The 14,178-nt window shown below is 40.1% G+C and overlaps 1 protein-coding gene across 2 annotated transcripts in view; it reads left to right on the forward strand.

The window, feature by feature from the left end:
- TMEM177 (transmembrane protein 177) overlaps nt 1-2,950 on the forward strand; it is a 41,852-nt gene extending 38,902 nt beyond the window's left edge. For both annotated transcript variants that reach the window (XM_039381569.1, XM_027725616.2), the window contains one exon: nt 1,822-2,950. In XM_039381569.1, the coding sequence (XP_039237503.1) occupies nt 1,836-2,771 (936 nt within the window). In that variant the 5' untranslated portion in view covers nt 1,822-1,835 and the 3' untranslated portion in view covers nt 2,772-2,950. The remainder of the gene's footprint in view (nt 1-1,821) is intronic.
- The last annotated feature ends 11,228 nt before the right edge of the window (nt 2,951-14,178 follow it).

Consider the following 14,178-nt stretch of genomic DNA (forward strand, 5'->3'; position numbering starts at 1 on the left):
TTTAGCATGTTTTTCTTAAATAATATTGTCAAACAAATCACCACCTCCAGTCTTCAGCTGAATGTAAGAATACCACCAGTTATTACACTAAGAAATACATATTAAATTATTGTATGCTTACATACATCATTGTTTTTATTAAGCACTCAGTTTGTATTCAGTGCAGCATAAACATTAAATAAGATTATTTTTCCCCTGGTGAGTTTACAGTCTGAAAGATCTTTATAGGAAGGAGTAGTAATAACCCATCATTAAAACACCACCTTTAAATTAATCCCTTTTTGTTTCCCTGTGGTTAATACTCATTTGCTGTTGATCATGACTGGTGTATCCTGGCATCTCATATAGTGCTGTTTGATGATGTTACAGACCCCAGTTGTCCACTCTACCGCTCTGTGAGACATTCTTGTTCAGTGTGAGTGGAAGAAGAGAGCATATGTCTCTGTTTCAGCTGCTGCTGTACGAAGCCCAGCAGCATAGCTGAAACCCACCTTTGATGGTACTCCACAGTAAGACTTTGGTTGTGGTATCAAAGCACAATTTCCTTCTGCCACCTTGGCTTCCTGTAAGGACAGCTGGAAATACTCATGTCTTTAACAGCTGCAGCAAGATTCTATGAAGCTCGTGTGTTAAAGCCCTGAGAGAAGAGACTGCAGATACAAACAGGGGCATCCAGTTTTCACTGATTTCTGTTGAGTTTAAGCACCCAATTCACTTCTGTATCTTCACAGTAGCATCATTTTAGGGTGGAATTCTGTAGTCAATAGAATTAAAAAAAAAAATAAAGATTGGAGCTTTCCAGAGCACGTCATATGGCTTGGACCATAAAAAGAACTGATGCTCCCCAAGGGAAGCAGGACTCTTGAACTGAAGGAGTTGGCAGGTTTGAAAGTTTTTAAGTTTATTTGCTTATTTAAAGAGTCACAACAAGTCTGCCCTGAAACAATTTCTGTTCCAGTTTATGCTCTGGATTGCACATTCTATTTGTCAGAGAGATTATTTCAGAGACAAATTTTTTAAAGTAGCTACTGAAAGCATGCTGCTTTCTGAAAATAGCTTTTTGCTGAGTAAGCTAGAACCACTGCCTGGAAGTTGAAATCTGAAAAAAAAAAAAAAACCTAGAAAAAACACATACTTTGTTTGGGGTTTGGTTTTATTGTTGGTTCTTGGTTTTGGTTTGTTGTTGTTTTTTTTTTAATAATGAGATTGACTATCAGTTAGAACAAACTCCTAAAGGAAAATTCTGTCTCCTGAAACTTTTCAAATCAAAATGTGATCCTGTTTTGGAAGTTGTAGTTAAACTCAAGAATTTAGTGCTCAGGCTACTGATTAAAACTTTTGGAACTCTACTGTAGAGGATGTTAGTGTAGATGGATCTAATTATTGGCTCTTTCTGACCTCAATATCTGTAGACTGTGTAGTGGAGAGCAAGAGTAGATTGTGCTAGCAAGGACTAGACAAGTAGATTGGGTAAATAAAGAGTGTGTATTGATTGCTGGGGAAGAGGAAGTGTCGTGGCTTTAGTATTGTCTTTATTGCGGTAAATTGATTTACTGGAGGAGAGGGAGAAGTTAATTCTTCATATCAATCATCCTGTGTTCCAAGGCCCAAAAATTAATGCGAACCACTTTCTCTGTAAAGGTGTTTTGCGTTTTGTTAATGTAAAGGAATGTTTCTTTGGTTATTGTGCTGTTTCTTCTCATGTTTTTTGCTTTGGGGTTTTTTTTTGTTAGTTTATCTTTTTTTTTTTTTTTTTAAGTGCTAGAGAGATGAGAGAGCTATTTATGCACACTTTAATTCCTGATTTTGTGTTATAAGCAGGTTAGGATTTGACTATGGCAGTGCGGTTCCTGCAGAAGACATCTGTGTGGTTAAAGAAGCACAAGATCACTGTGTTGGCCGTTTCTTGCGTGGGACTGTTTGGCACAAACCTTTCCTATCATGTGTTTCCTGAGCAGACGTTCAAACTGTTGCACGAGTGCTGGTCAGAGGGGCAGCCAGCTGAGCTTTCAGAGAGGCTCTGTGGTGTGTTTCAGGATGTCCTTGAAGATACTGCTGTGAAGTCCACTGACTCCTACAGAGCCTTTGCAGCTTCTGGCTTCCACCCTGTGAGTGCTGGAATTCCCTGGCTGCCTGCAGGCTCTTTGGTGGGCATCCCACCTAACTTTGATAGCACAGATGAGGATAAAAAAGGAATAGTCAACCATGTTGTTGTGATCAATGGCAAGGAAGTAGACTGGGAGAGCAGCGAAGGTGTTGCTTTGAGGGAAGCTCTCACGTTTTCACTCCAAGCTCAGAAGTTTGCCATTGCCAGAGAAGTTGTGTATTTGCAGAATGGCAGCCCTTTAAAAAGTGCAGTTGTGGCTCCAACTTGCTTAGCTGGTACATTTCTCTGTACAAGAGGTATAAAGCTCCTTCTGGGTTTATCTCATGGCCCTGTGATACTTCGCAGCCTCTGTAACATCGTAACTGCAGCTGGTGGCCTGCTCTGCTATTGCCTCTCTTGCGAAGCTCTGACCTATCACCTGGACTGCAAGGCTGACAGAAGGGCAGCCATGGTTTCCAAAGACTACGCCAGAGGTGGGGTGGAATTTTATGATAAAATCTTGTCCCGCAACAGGATTCTTCGTGGTCTGATGGGCACAGAAGGGATGAAAATGTATGCCCCCAGTGGTAACCTTTTCCCAAGGCACTGGTTCAGAATAAAGTATACGCCATACACTTACCGGAGAAATTTGATTGTTAATATTTTAAGAGAGCTCCCGGCATAGGATGGGAATGCTTGAATTTTGAACTTGTGAATTATGTATTTTGAAGCACTGCTGTGCTGCTTCTTTTTTTTTTTTTTTTACTTCTGTATCTTCATTAGAATTTCAGGGTTTGTTTTTGCATATAGTTTGGAAGGAGTTCTTGCACATTCCCTGAATAAAGAATTCTCTTTTAAAATATTCAAGAGTTGCTTCAGAAGTGCTCCGTTCTGTGTGCATCTCAAATCACAAGACTGCTGAGGAGGGGAACTTCTCAGACACTGATATGGAAGTTCTGCTGTGCTGCACTGCCTTCCTGCCAGTTCAGTCTGAAAAATGGAGAGGGGCAGGTCCAATGGAGAGTTTTGGGAGCATAATCATTTAAACTGGGTGTTTGTATGTGTGTTTGCTCTTCCTCCTATGGAACAACACAAAGATGTTTAAAAAAACTGGGCAGCCTATATTATGCAGTTGCATAAATACCAAGGCACAATATTTCTGTTCTGTGTAAGTTTCTTGTGCCACGTAAATTCTTATGCTGCAATCATCAATGCTCAGTAGGACACAATAGTTATGATGCAGCTCATACCAGTACAGATAGATTATTACCAGCACCTGCACCATTTGCTTAAATTTAACTCTGCTCTCTCCAGGACATGGTGACTGCACTGTGTATATCGTGAATGTTTCCCAGGAGTAGTAGTTTGTAAAATGACTGTCAAGGGTTGGTTGTTTTCTCACAAGTAAGATAAGCATGTTCAGGAGAGGTTTTTCTGCTTGCTTTGGTATAGGTTTTGTTTAATTAAGAAATACATGTAGATGTATGTCACCTCTTATATCAAAGAAGGCAAGGTACAAGTCTGGCATTTGGTGCAGAAACTGGTGAGGTCTGTGATGAAGATTTGCCAGAGGAAATCATTCCCCTGTTTCAGACTAGCTTAAGATTTTGTCTGGCAGAACCAGGCTTTGCCCAGGATTACTAATCTTCTCGAGAGGTCTTTAGTGTATGGGCAGTAAACTTTCCATTATATCCTCACCTTGAAACTTTTATGTGATTTTCAAGATGATAGTTCTCAAACTTTGTGGTTCCCTCTTTTCTGTGTTTGTATTGCAGCTGTTCCAATAGCCCTCCCAGGTGACATCAGAGCAGTTCTCCTCTTCTCACCTCTGTTGTCATTCCTACCAGAAACTTCTACTGTTTTGTGTCTTCTCAGTCACAGATGTGTGGCTCTCTGAGTGTCCTCTCTGCCCTGGCTTTGTCCTTTCTTCATCTGCTGCAATAAGAACTGTCACACCTGTGTTTGCTCAAAGCATTACTGAGTTCTGTTTTCCTTTTGAATCATGGGGTGACATAAAGTTGATATTCTGGCTGTTGGAGCACTGGTGTTGCTTACATTATGTATAAGATATTTGAGTTTCTGATGAAGTAATCTGTGTTATGTTTCTGGACTATCACCTATCACTTGCACTTGTCTTTGAAGTGTCAAGTCATGAGATGCCTCTAGGTGCTTTTCTGGCTGTAGGGCATAAGGTTATTGTTCTTGTGACCTTTGTGAAAGAGTTTGACAAAATTTCCCAATCTGTGGAATAAAAAGAGACTTTACCTTTCAGCAGGGGTCTTTAAAAACTTTGGGCTAAATTTTATTTGACTTGTCTTCCAGATAAATCCAATGTAAGAGGTCATAGAAGTTTACTGGTAGAGTGATGTCATGACTCAAGACTGAAATCTAACTCCTGGTTTATAAAGCCTATGAGTTCACACTCTTTCAGACAGGTCTGAACTCTATGCAATGTTCTCAGAGAGAACTTGGCCCACTTGGTTTATGTGGTTTAAGGCGCTGCTACTACATAAAGAGTTCGGAGAGGAAACCGAGGCTGCCCTGGAGATTTACAACAAGTAGCAGTTTAAAAGACATTAAGTTAAAGAAATCTAGTTGTGTCTTACTGCTCCTTACTGTTGCTTTTCATCAAGATGCCTGCAGCTACTGCTGTTATTTAACATTCTCACGTTGTTAAGCCCCAGTGATGCTAATGGGTTTTGCAGTTGTGCACTTTGCTTGAGTCTTACAGCTGGATTCTCCAAGAAGCTCCACATATTTATAAATACTGCGTCCCATTTACCCTTCTTTGAACTTGCTGTGGCATATTGGTGTCAGTAAGGAAGGGCTGGCTAGTATTAAGACATATGCCCTTTCTTTCCAAAGAGAGATTCTTGCCAAGGGCTTACAGACCTCCGTCTCTGTATAGTCAAGCTCCTATTCTGTCACCCTCTGTGTAATCTGGAAGCACAGTGCCATACTGTCAATATAAAGGAAATGGGAGTTGAAATCACAACTGCTAAGTAAGATTTCCCTGAACTTTGGGAAGGTGCCAGTTGTCCTGGAAAAGATTTTTATCATGTGTGTTTGTTGCTGGGTAATTATTGCTTGCAAGACCACCCGCTCTTTGGCAAGTAAGAAAAGCACAGCTCAAATACGTGGCCATGACAACACTTTTGCAAAGCCCTTATTATATTGCAAATGTTTTTCTGTAGGTAGAACTATCAAGGAAATCAAATATGAGTTCCACATGCTGGTGATACAAATGGTTTGGGTTTGGGTGCTAGAAGAAAGCACCGCAGAATGAAAGGTGGAAATGTTCCATGCTAAGAATGGTCTGACATGGAAAAGCAAGTTCATTCAGTGGCCAGAAGAGCCCAAGTGAATCAGTTCGTAAATAGTGTCAGTGAATAGCCTTGTAGTCTTCCCCAGCTCTGAAGCTGAAACTCTGAGGACTTTGGAAAACTTGTAGTAGTAACTGGCTTGTCTTGCACTGCTCAGATGAGGCAGACTTCATACAAATTTTTGTGTAGAAAAGCAAGAGAGAATGTTAAGCAAATTGCTAGGAAATGTGGATATAAGAAGTCTAAGCCAAGAAACTGCAAAAGCAAAGGTATGAATGAAATAATGAATGAGCTCTCATAAAAATGGATATTGTCTATGAAAATGAAGCTCACTGTCTGGTAAAGTGATTAAAAGATGAAGGAGTATGAGTAGCAAATGACCAAAATGAGTTGCTAGTTTAAATTTGTACAGAATCTAGCTTAAGGAGAGATTTGCTTTACTGGTTTATTTACATTATTATCCTAAATGTTTTAGATAACTGAAAAGAAAATGATCCTTGTAACTTTTTTTTTTATATATAAATGCTATGCTTGCTGCTACGTAAAGCTTTAGTGGGTAATGCTGCAAAGAGATGATGGCCACCTAGATGCTTTGCTCAGAATTCCCACTGGAGTGCAAGAAGCGTGTTCCAAGGTCTGGCTCACATGTTTCTTTCTCTATCCTATAAATTGTGGTTTCTTGTCATGAAGATACCTTGTGCTTGTTTAATGGTCAAAACTGTAAAATTGTCATGAAAGAGGAAGACTTGAGAGCTAGACAGTTTTCTTGAAGACAAACAAGCTGTGGAAGTCATCTGATTTACAGCAATTTCTGAATCAGCTACTATGGGTGTCTGGCTTCTCTTGCATTTTACAGGAAGCAGGAGCTTCAGAGGTGGCTTCCAAGAGGGAAATCTCCACTCAGGTGGCATGTGAGTAAAGAACGTCACCCGTGGTGTTGCCCAGAGGGGCTCAGTTGAAGTGTAGTGGTCCTTTATAATAAACAGCCCTTTTTATTACAGTAGAGCACTGCTTTTGCCCCTTTTCACATTAAAGTGGTTTCCAGACCGTGACAGGTAAGGTGGTGAGAGCGCTGACTGCGGAGCTGTGGAGCCTTTGGCCCTGCAGGGTAAGCTGCTGGTGTTGGGAGAGGTGATGCTGGGAAAGGAGCCTGCTGCTGTCGATTTGCCCTTGGCCATAGCAGCTGTGAAACAACCACGGTGACAAAGTGTGGCTTGGCTGGGAGTGAATTAAAATGTATGAATCAAATCATCATGACTGAATCACAGGCAACTTTCACTAACGGAACAAATGCCTGGAATCCATCCTGGAGTGAGTACTGCTGTATGCAGCCATTGTGGGCATCAAGGCAACTGTAGGCATCTCCACTACGTGGAAATGCAGTTCCTGGCAAGCTGCAGACACTGAGACAAGTATGTGGGTCATATCCTGCAACTTTTACTGCTTGTGTTCATTAAAAGCTTCATGTAGCAGCTGTGATTACATTAATACTAAAATTATTAACTTGCAGGCAACCTGCAAGTTGGTTGGTTTGGTTTGCAACTCAATGCAAAACGTGCATCCAGTTCCTCTTTGATTTAATTCATCTCAGCTGGAAGTGTATATTATTGAAAGGGAGAATGCACGACAAGGCAGAGGAATGTGATGTAGGAAGACATAATTAAGATCTCAGAATAAGGAGAACACCTTCAGGTGTTGTTATCAAAAGTTTGGTTGTTATCAAAACCAGACTTAAGAACAGAAGAACAATGTAACTATTCTCTAGGAATTGGTATGTTATTAAATCTGAAGGAGCTGAAAAATGGCTTATTGATGTTTTGCTGGGCATCTTTTTCACTGGGAATATATTGGTTTGTTAAGCTGAAGTGAGTATATTCAAGCTGCTCAAACTCCCAAATCCATAAAGTGGAGAAAATTACTGAAATTTGGCTAGAAACCATTCTGTCTTTCCCATCTGGAAAAGTACCAGCCAAACTCTTAAGCTTCATAGCCAGAAATGATCACTGAAATGTCTCTGCAGTTACTCTCCTCAGTCAGACCAAGTTTGCCAAAATCTATCCTAGTCTTGAATCTCGAGAGAAAGAGTGCTTATAAAAACTCAGTTTGTGCCCCAAAATGCTCTTTAGAAAACACAGCCAGCACAGGTGTATGGTTTTTTTGCCCCCCACTGTAGTTTTTCTGTATTTACTGCATGAAGCATTTGTGGTGCTCTGTCCTTGTGCTGTACTTACTGTAATGTGACCTCTGCCTAATAGTGTAACAACAAGCTCCCTGTATATGGCAGTGATTAAGTATATCTGGCCTAAGTTTTGAAAAAATAATTGTCCCCCAAATCATGCTTCCTAGAGAACTTCCTTTTAATTTATTTTTTTCCCATGGCTCAACTTCCATCATCTAGAAAGTTGGTCCCTTTTCCAGTCCTGATCTGGTTACTCCGGATCAGTAGCTATTTTGGTCTGCAGGAGCATTACTGTGTTAATGTAGTCAAGGTGTTAACAGCTTCTTTCAATATAAATGAGCAACAGGTGAATCTGTGTCCTCCTTCCTGTGTGGCAAATCTAATTCTGCTGTAGATGTCTTGCAAAACAGCAGAGCTCTTTAGGATGACTAACAGTATGTAGAAAACATAAGACAATGTGAGCCCCATCCCAGGTTCACAGTTCCAGCAGTTCTTGCAGAGGGAACATGAAGATATGCAGTATCCAAACAACTTTTATCCAGTAACAGTTAAGTGCAGACCTGCTGACCTCTGGTAGCTTTGTTTCTATGATTTGCTGAAAATTTCCTAGTGGGAATGTTGTTGTTTCTTCATTCTCTGTTCCTTTTCATTTCCCCTTGCTCAGCTACTCTAATTGCCTCTTCTGCCTGCTGACTCATCTTGCAAGCTGCTTCAGCTCGCTCAAACAAGGTTTGAGAACTTTAAGTGCTCACTTGCTGCTTGCACTTTCATTTGCACTACTTGCTCCTACAGTACTTACTAGCCAAAGACCACAGCAGCTTGAACTTCTCCTTTGTTTTTGCTACGTGTAGTCTACATGTTTTTGCAGCGAAAAATGCTTTTGACTAAATAAAAAATAGGCATTGTGGTTAAAAACCTTCTTGTTTTGCCATGAGAAAAGAATTTAATGTTGCTTTTGAATTTTCCAATTAGCATTACTTTTTGAAAGAGGTATTTCTTATTTGGTATCCAAGGCGTGCAGTTCACTTTTGATCTTAATTTGCCTCTGCCACTTTTAAGATGCTGCTATTACCTTAAAGCCCTTAGAAACTTTGTTTCCTGATCCTGAAAATTGCATGGAATTTCATATGCTTCTGGCTAGGTGATGTATTGAGAGCTGAGAAATAATAACTGATGTAGTGCTATTAGCTGCTTGTACTGATGTTGACTTAGCTCAGGCACATCCGTGTACTGGCTTTGAGAACTGTGGCTTCTTAAGTTGCTTATATTGCAGTTCCACTCAGGAGTTTATAGACAGATTTTAATCACTTGCCACTGAGCAGAAGCAGAAGGGTCTATTGGATATTGTCTGATGAAAAGAACACTTATTCACTTTTGACAAAATATTTTGAATGACTCTTGCAAGGGTAAAGGGTTTGGAATGAGGAAGAAAAGTGTAGGCAAAACCAAGGAAAATGATCCCAAATTTTCTAGGTCTCGATGTTGTTATAGAGCAGTATACTGCACAAGAATTGCAATAGACTTCTGTAATCATTTGCATCTGATTTCTGGGTTATCTATTTAATAGTGCTAAGCTTTGCACTCCTGTCAGTAGCACAGACACTTGCGTGCTCTCGAGTAATGTCTTTGTGACCATGTCTACTACAGTAAAATTCCGTCTGCTCAGTGCATCCTCAAGTAGCCACCTTTTCCATCAATTCCCAGTCCCACATTCCAGGTGCTCCAGGTAACACACATGCACCTCACACAAAAGCTTCTACTTCAGTCCCCTTACCCAGACCAATTCCTCCTCAGTTCTCCTTTGCCCTGGAGGCAGCTACTGCACTGCCACCGCAGATTTCAGGGGAGTAGCCCCTGATTTAAAGGAGTTGAGAAATGAATGTGATGGTTCTCTCTCTAGCTTCGACTGAGCAACATGTGGCTATTCAATACCATGCTGGCTCTATCAGGCATGCTGATCCAAAAAGTCCATGCTACTAATTTCCAGAGAAAATGGAATTTTGCAGAGCTCTCTTACAACAAACATAACTGTCAATACTGTGAATCAGCTAAGACTTAAGCCATAATTTGTAATATAAAAATTAGAAGTGGAATTTTCAGAAGTGAATTACACCACTGTAACTAGTAAGATATTTAACATATGTGGAAATAAAACTATAACTTGTGTTACTATTTTTAAGCTATATTGATTTTTAAATGAATTACCGTACAATGAAACACTGGATCTGTTTCTCAAGGGAGATTGAAAATTAACATCAAGCCATGGTGTAAATAATAATGCTGGTTTTGCAAGAAACTTTTCTTTTTCTTTTTTTTTCCCTCCTTCCTTTTCTAACTAAACTGGAGGCATCTATATAAATATTTCAGAAAACAGAGCAGAGGAAAAGTTACTCTGTAGAAAGTTTTCCTTGTTCTTTTCTCATATGGGATGAGTTTCACTGCCTTGGTGACTGTGTTTTAAAAGCATGTTATATAATTCTCTGTAGATACCCACAGACAGATATATTTATGGTTTTTGGAAACTTCATGTAATTTAGGCATAAAACTTGAAGTGTATTTTATAGTTCCTCATTAATAATAGTTGAGAATTATGTTCATCTAAGGCAGCACACATAAATTCTTAATGTTCAGACATTCATTATATGCCTGTGATGGTTAGAAGTTGCCATAGGAAAATAAAAGGCAGTGATCCCAAAGGTTATTTTTTTATATATTCTTTTAAGCAATTTGGAAAATTGTGTTCATTCCCTAACAGTTATTTCCCTTCGGCTTCTGCATTCTTCCACTTAATCTAAAGATATCATCGTGAATATTGAATAAGTCAAATCAGGAACAAGACAAACTTTTTATTGATGAAGTTTTCATTAAGTATGTCAGCACCTTATAAAAAGAAATGCTGAATCCATAATTTTATGGAGGTTATAAATCCAGGCAGCTTTTTGCAATCACAATTTCAAGACCTTAACAGTGTTTGTTTGTATCTTATTTGAAGACAGCTATGGCATAATTGCAGGTGGCTACATGAAAGCTTCTTATGTGTATGTTGACTTTATACCTATGAAGCAAGTGAAAAGGCAAAAGTTTTTTCTTACTTTCCTGTCCAGAATATATTTGTGTTGCAAATTATACTCACGCTTTAGTAATTGCAAATTGAACTGTAAAAACATTTCTTTCCATTTTTTTCTAACTTTCCAGCAGCAGAGCTGGATATGCAGAGCCATGAAAATGCAAAAGTTTCAGTCTAAGAATAGAATAAGAATGAGAGTAATTGGGATTTTCTACATATTAGGGATTTCTTTCAGTTAGTATAAAAGAAAAAGTCTGTGCTGAAACCTCACAATAGATGGATCAGAAAAGGTCCATTTTATTCTAGTCATGTGGTGACGAGATTTTTTTGTCTGCTTATGCAGTGAGCAGAAAGAAACAAACCAAATGTGGTGCCATGTTCTGAACAAGCAGTTCAGCTGGCACACACACTTACAGTTTCCTTGATCCAGATAACAAAATTGCTTGCATTTTGTGAGAAGTGCTATGTGGAAATACCAAAGGTAAGTTTTCCTATAGCACAGATTTCCCACATTATGCCATGGCTGTCTCTGAAGTTTCTTTTGTTCTGAGACTGAAAACAGATTTGATGCTGCTTTGAACTCTGCAAAATACTCTGTGTGTGTGTTGCAGGATCAGACGTGTCCAATTTTTTTCTCCTTTCACTGAACATTTTCACCTTGGACTTTCAAATCTGATATCTCATGTGAAATAATTGTTCCTTAGCTGGTATTTTATGGGTGTTGGGTGCATGTTGGCTTCAGCTGAAACTGTGAGTATGAAAGGCTCTGGAAAAAACCCAGATCTACAGCATTCTATTTTTGTTTCATGGTGTTGCTCTGGTTTTAATCTTACAGATTTTCTACTGAGTTTTGCTTTGAATGGTATAAATAGAGCCAATATTGATGGCCAAATCCAATAGAGGTGCTTGCCTAAAACCAGCAGGCGGCATGACTGGTGTTATGATACAAATTAGCAGTTACAAAACACGCATCACCCGAGCCCATCACCTCTGGTAACTTGGCAGGCAAAATTCAGCAAGGGTCTGGAAGTGACCCAGTCGTGCTGCTCAGTGCAGACCAAGGATGAATCCTGCTCAGCCACGTGCTCACCATTGCTGGATCTGGCGAGGGGATCAGACTCTTTGTGAGCTCTGAGCCACCCAATCAAACCCATCACCACTAGCATCTGGGATGTCCTTTTAACACTTGGCTGGAGGAGGTGACATTGTGTCCACTGTGTTGTGTAACACCCTAGCGTGCATGTGGAGGATATAGACCTGTGCTAAATCGTCTCTTCAGGCTTATGATTTGTAGATTTAAACTATAATCTCCTTGAGATTATATGAAGGAGGGTGTTGCAGGCACGAATGGATGAAGGGGATCCCTGTGCTTGTAAACTGTGTCATGGTGAAGGAGGAAATGTTGGAATTGTGGCTCTGGAAGAGGAAGAGGCAAAGGGTAAGGTAGGTTAAACAGGATGGAGACTGGGCTGTTTGTCTCATGCAATCCAAGGAGCATTTGCATCATATACTCAGTATAGCTAATGTGGAAAGTGTTTAATTCCTTGGGAAATAAAAAACTGAAACAAAGTAATCTCACAAGGTGAATGACCCAACCACAAAGCACTAATGGGGTTGTCCTTGACAGATTATTTTCAGCAGTGTGGAACAGTGTCCCCTCTGCCTCCTTCCCAAGTCTTATTTCGCCTTTGATTTTCTTTTAATGTTGGCTTGCTAGAAAGGAAAAGAAAAAACAAACAAAACCCAACCAAACAAACATATAAAACCAACTTCATTGCTACTAAAATAGGCTAAAGAGAGCAAAAAGACTGCTAAATTTTTTCATTATGATCCCAAACCAACTTTCTATAGACTGTGGCACAAAAGTATTATCACCTAATGTCTTTTACAATTTTTCATCTTTACAACAGTATTTGTTAGCACTTTGTAATTTCCTTTAAGCTAGTCTCTATCCAGGCTATCAAAGAGCATGCAATATAAATTTCTTATTGCACAAATAGGTTCCATGAAAAGCAATGTGTAAAATGCAGATCATATTGTAGCTGTTTTGTTTGCTGTCATTTAATGTGTGCATCCATCGCCCCATCATAAACTCATCATGTGCTTTGTACCTCAGCTATTAAAAGTTCCCCCCCCCGTAGTTGGCGGATGGGTTCACAGGCTGTCAGCTATGAAACAGTGATTCCCTAATTTAAAAATTAGTCTGCTCTGTTCAGTGTCCCTATAAATAATTTAAGTAAGATCACAAATTCAGAAGTTTTTCCCTCCCCCCTTTCTGATTGTAATAAATAACACTGTGGAGCAAAGAGCAGTGATCTGCCAGGCAGAGAACATCCGAGGTAAGCTTCTGTGTGTCAGATGTGAACTCGGTGTACCTCTTGGCAGGCAGTCACACACGAGCACTGGCAGCAAATCACTGAGCATATGTGCTTGAGTAACTCCTGCCCAGTGGGGATAACGCTTGACATTCTCTCTGAAAGATAACTTTTTTCAGGAATTCAGCAAAACACAAAGACTTTGAGGATATGGCTGCTTTTCCTGGAATTAGCAGGCTGAGTTGAGTTGCAGGCTGAGATTCTTTGCTTCAGCTAACGTTACATCTGCCATGCATAATACTGGATATTTAAGTGCCAAGGCCACACTGTAAGGAAAAGTAGTGTTTAGCTGGAGGCCTTGATTAATGAGAGTCAAACCAAGAGGAAGGGAGACTGGCCCAAGGTTGGTGTCATATATTAATAAGACCAGAATGAAATCTCCACACTGTGGCCACTATGAATTATTTAGTGACCACAGATGGACAGATGCCATTTGAGTCAACAGGGTTTGGCTGGAACCTGCCATCAGAGCTCTGGCTTTGTCTAAAGCCTGGTGTAAGGCATGCACAGCAGGTCTCTTGCCAACTGAGCCCCTTTCTTTTCCCTGGTGAGCTTTGGCCCTTTAGCAGCATCCTGGTCCCTCGGAAAGAACTGAGTGTCCCTCTCCTAAGAAGCACGATCTTTATTTGCGCCATGTTTGCCACTCAACAAATAGCATCACACAGCTGACTGTAATTCCAAGGTTTCTACCACATTCTGTCCCTAGCTGAGGGGAAAAGCACCCAAAAAGTGCTCTTAATTTGTGCCAAGTGGCATCCATTCTAGAGAATCCTCCTTGAGGTAAGCATAGCTCCTTCACAGCATCCCCTCCATCCTACACAGCTCACACCAGTAGCTGATGGAGACCAGTGGACAAGGAGCCAGCTACAACAGCTTTACACTGGTGGAGGAATAGCACTGGGATCCTTCTGGTATAGGAGGAGGAGTGTATGATGGGGCAGACTGAGATGAAAAATGTGGCTCAAACCAAGACTAAAATTTGTATTTGGTCAATAATGGAAAAAATTATCAGCACAGCATTGCTATTGCTCTGTGGTATCTGTTGGCCAAGCAGTACCAAATGGTACTGTAGGCTTGATGTGTATATTATTTTCAGGCAGCTCTCAGGTTGTGTTTACTCTGCATCATTTTGAAAAAAAGGGGATTTT

This window comes from Pipra filicauda, unplaced genomic scaffold (assembly GCF_003945595.2).
Source record: "Pipra filicauda isolate LSUMZ 115617 unplaced genomic scaffold, ASM394559v2 scaffold10_size6260569_pilon, whole genome shotgun sequence".
Lineage (NCBI taxonomy): Eukaryota > Metazoa > Chordata > Aves > Passeriformes > Pipridae > Pipra > Pipra filicauda.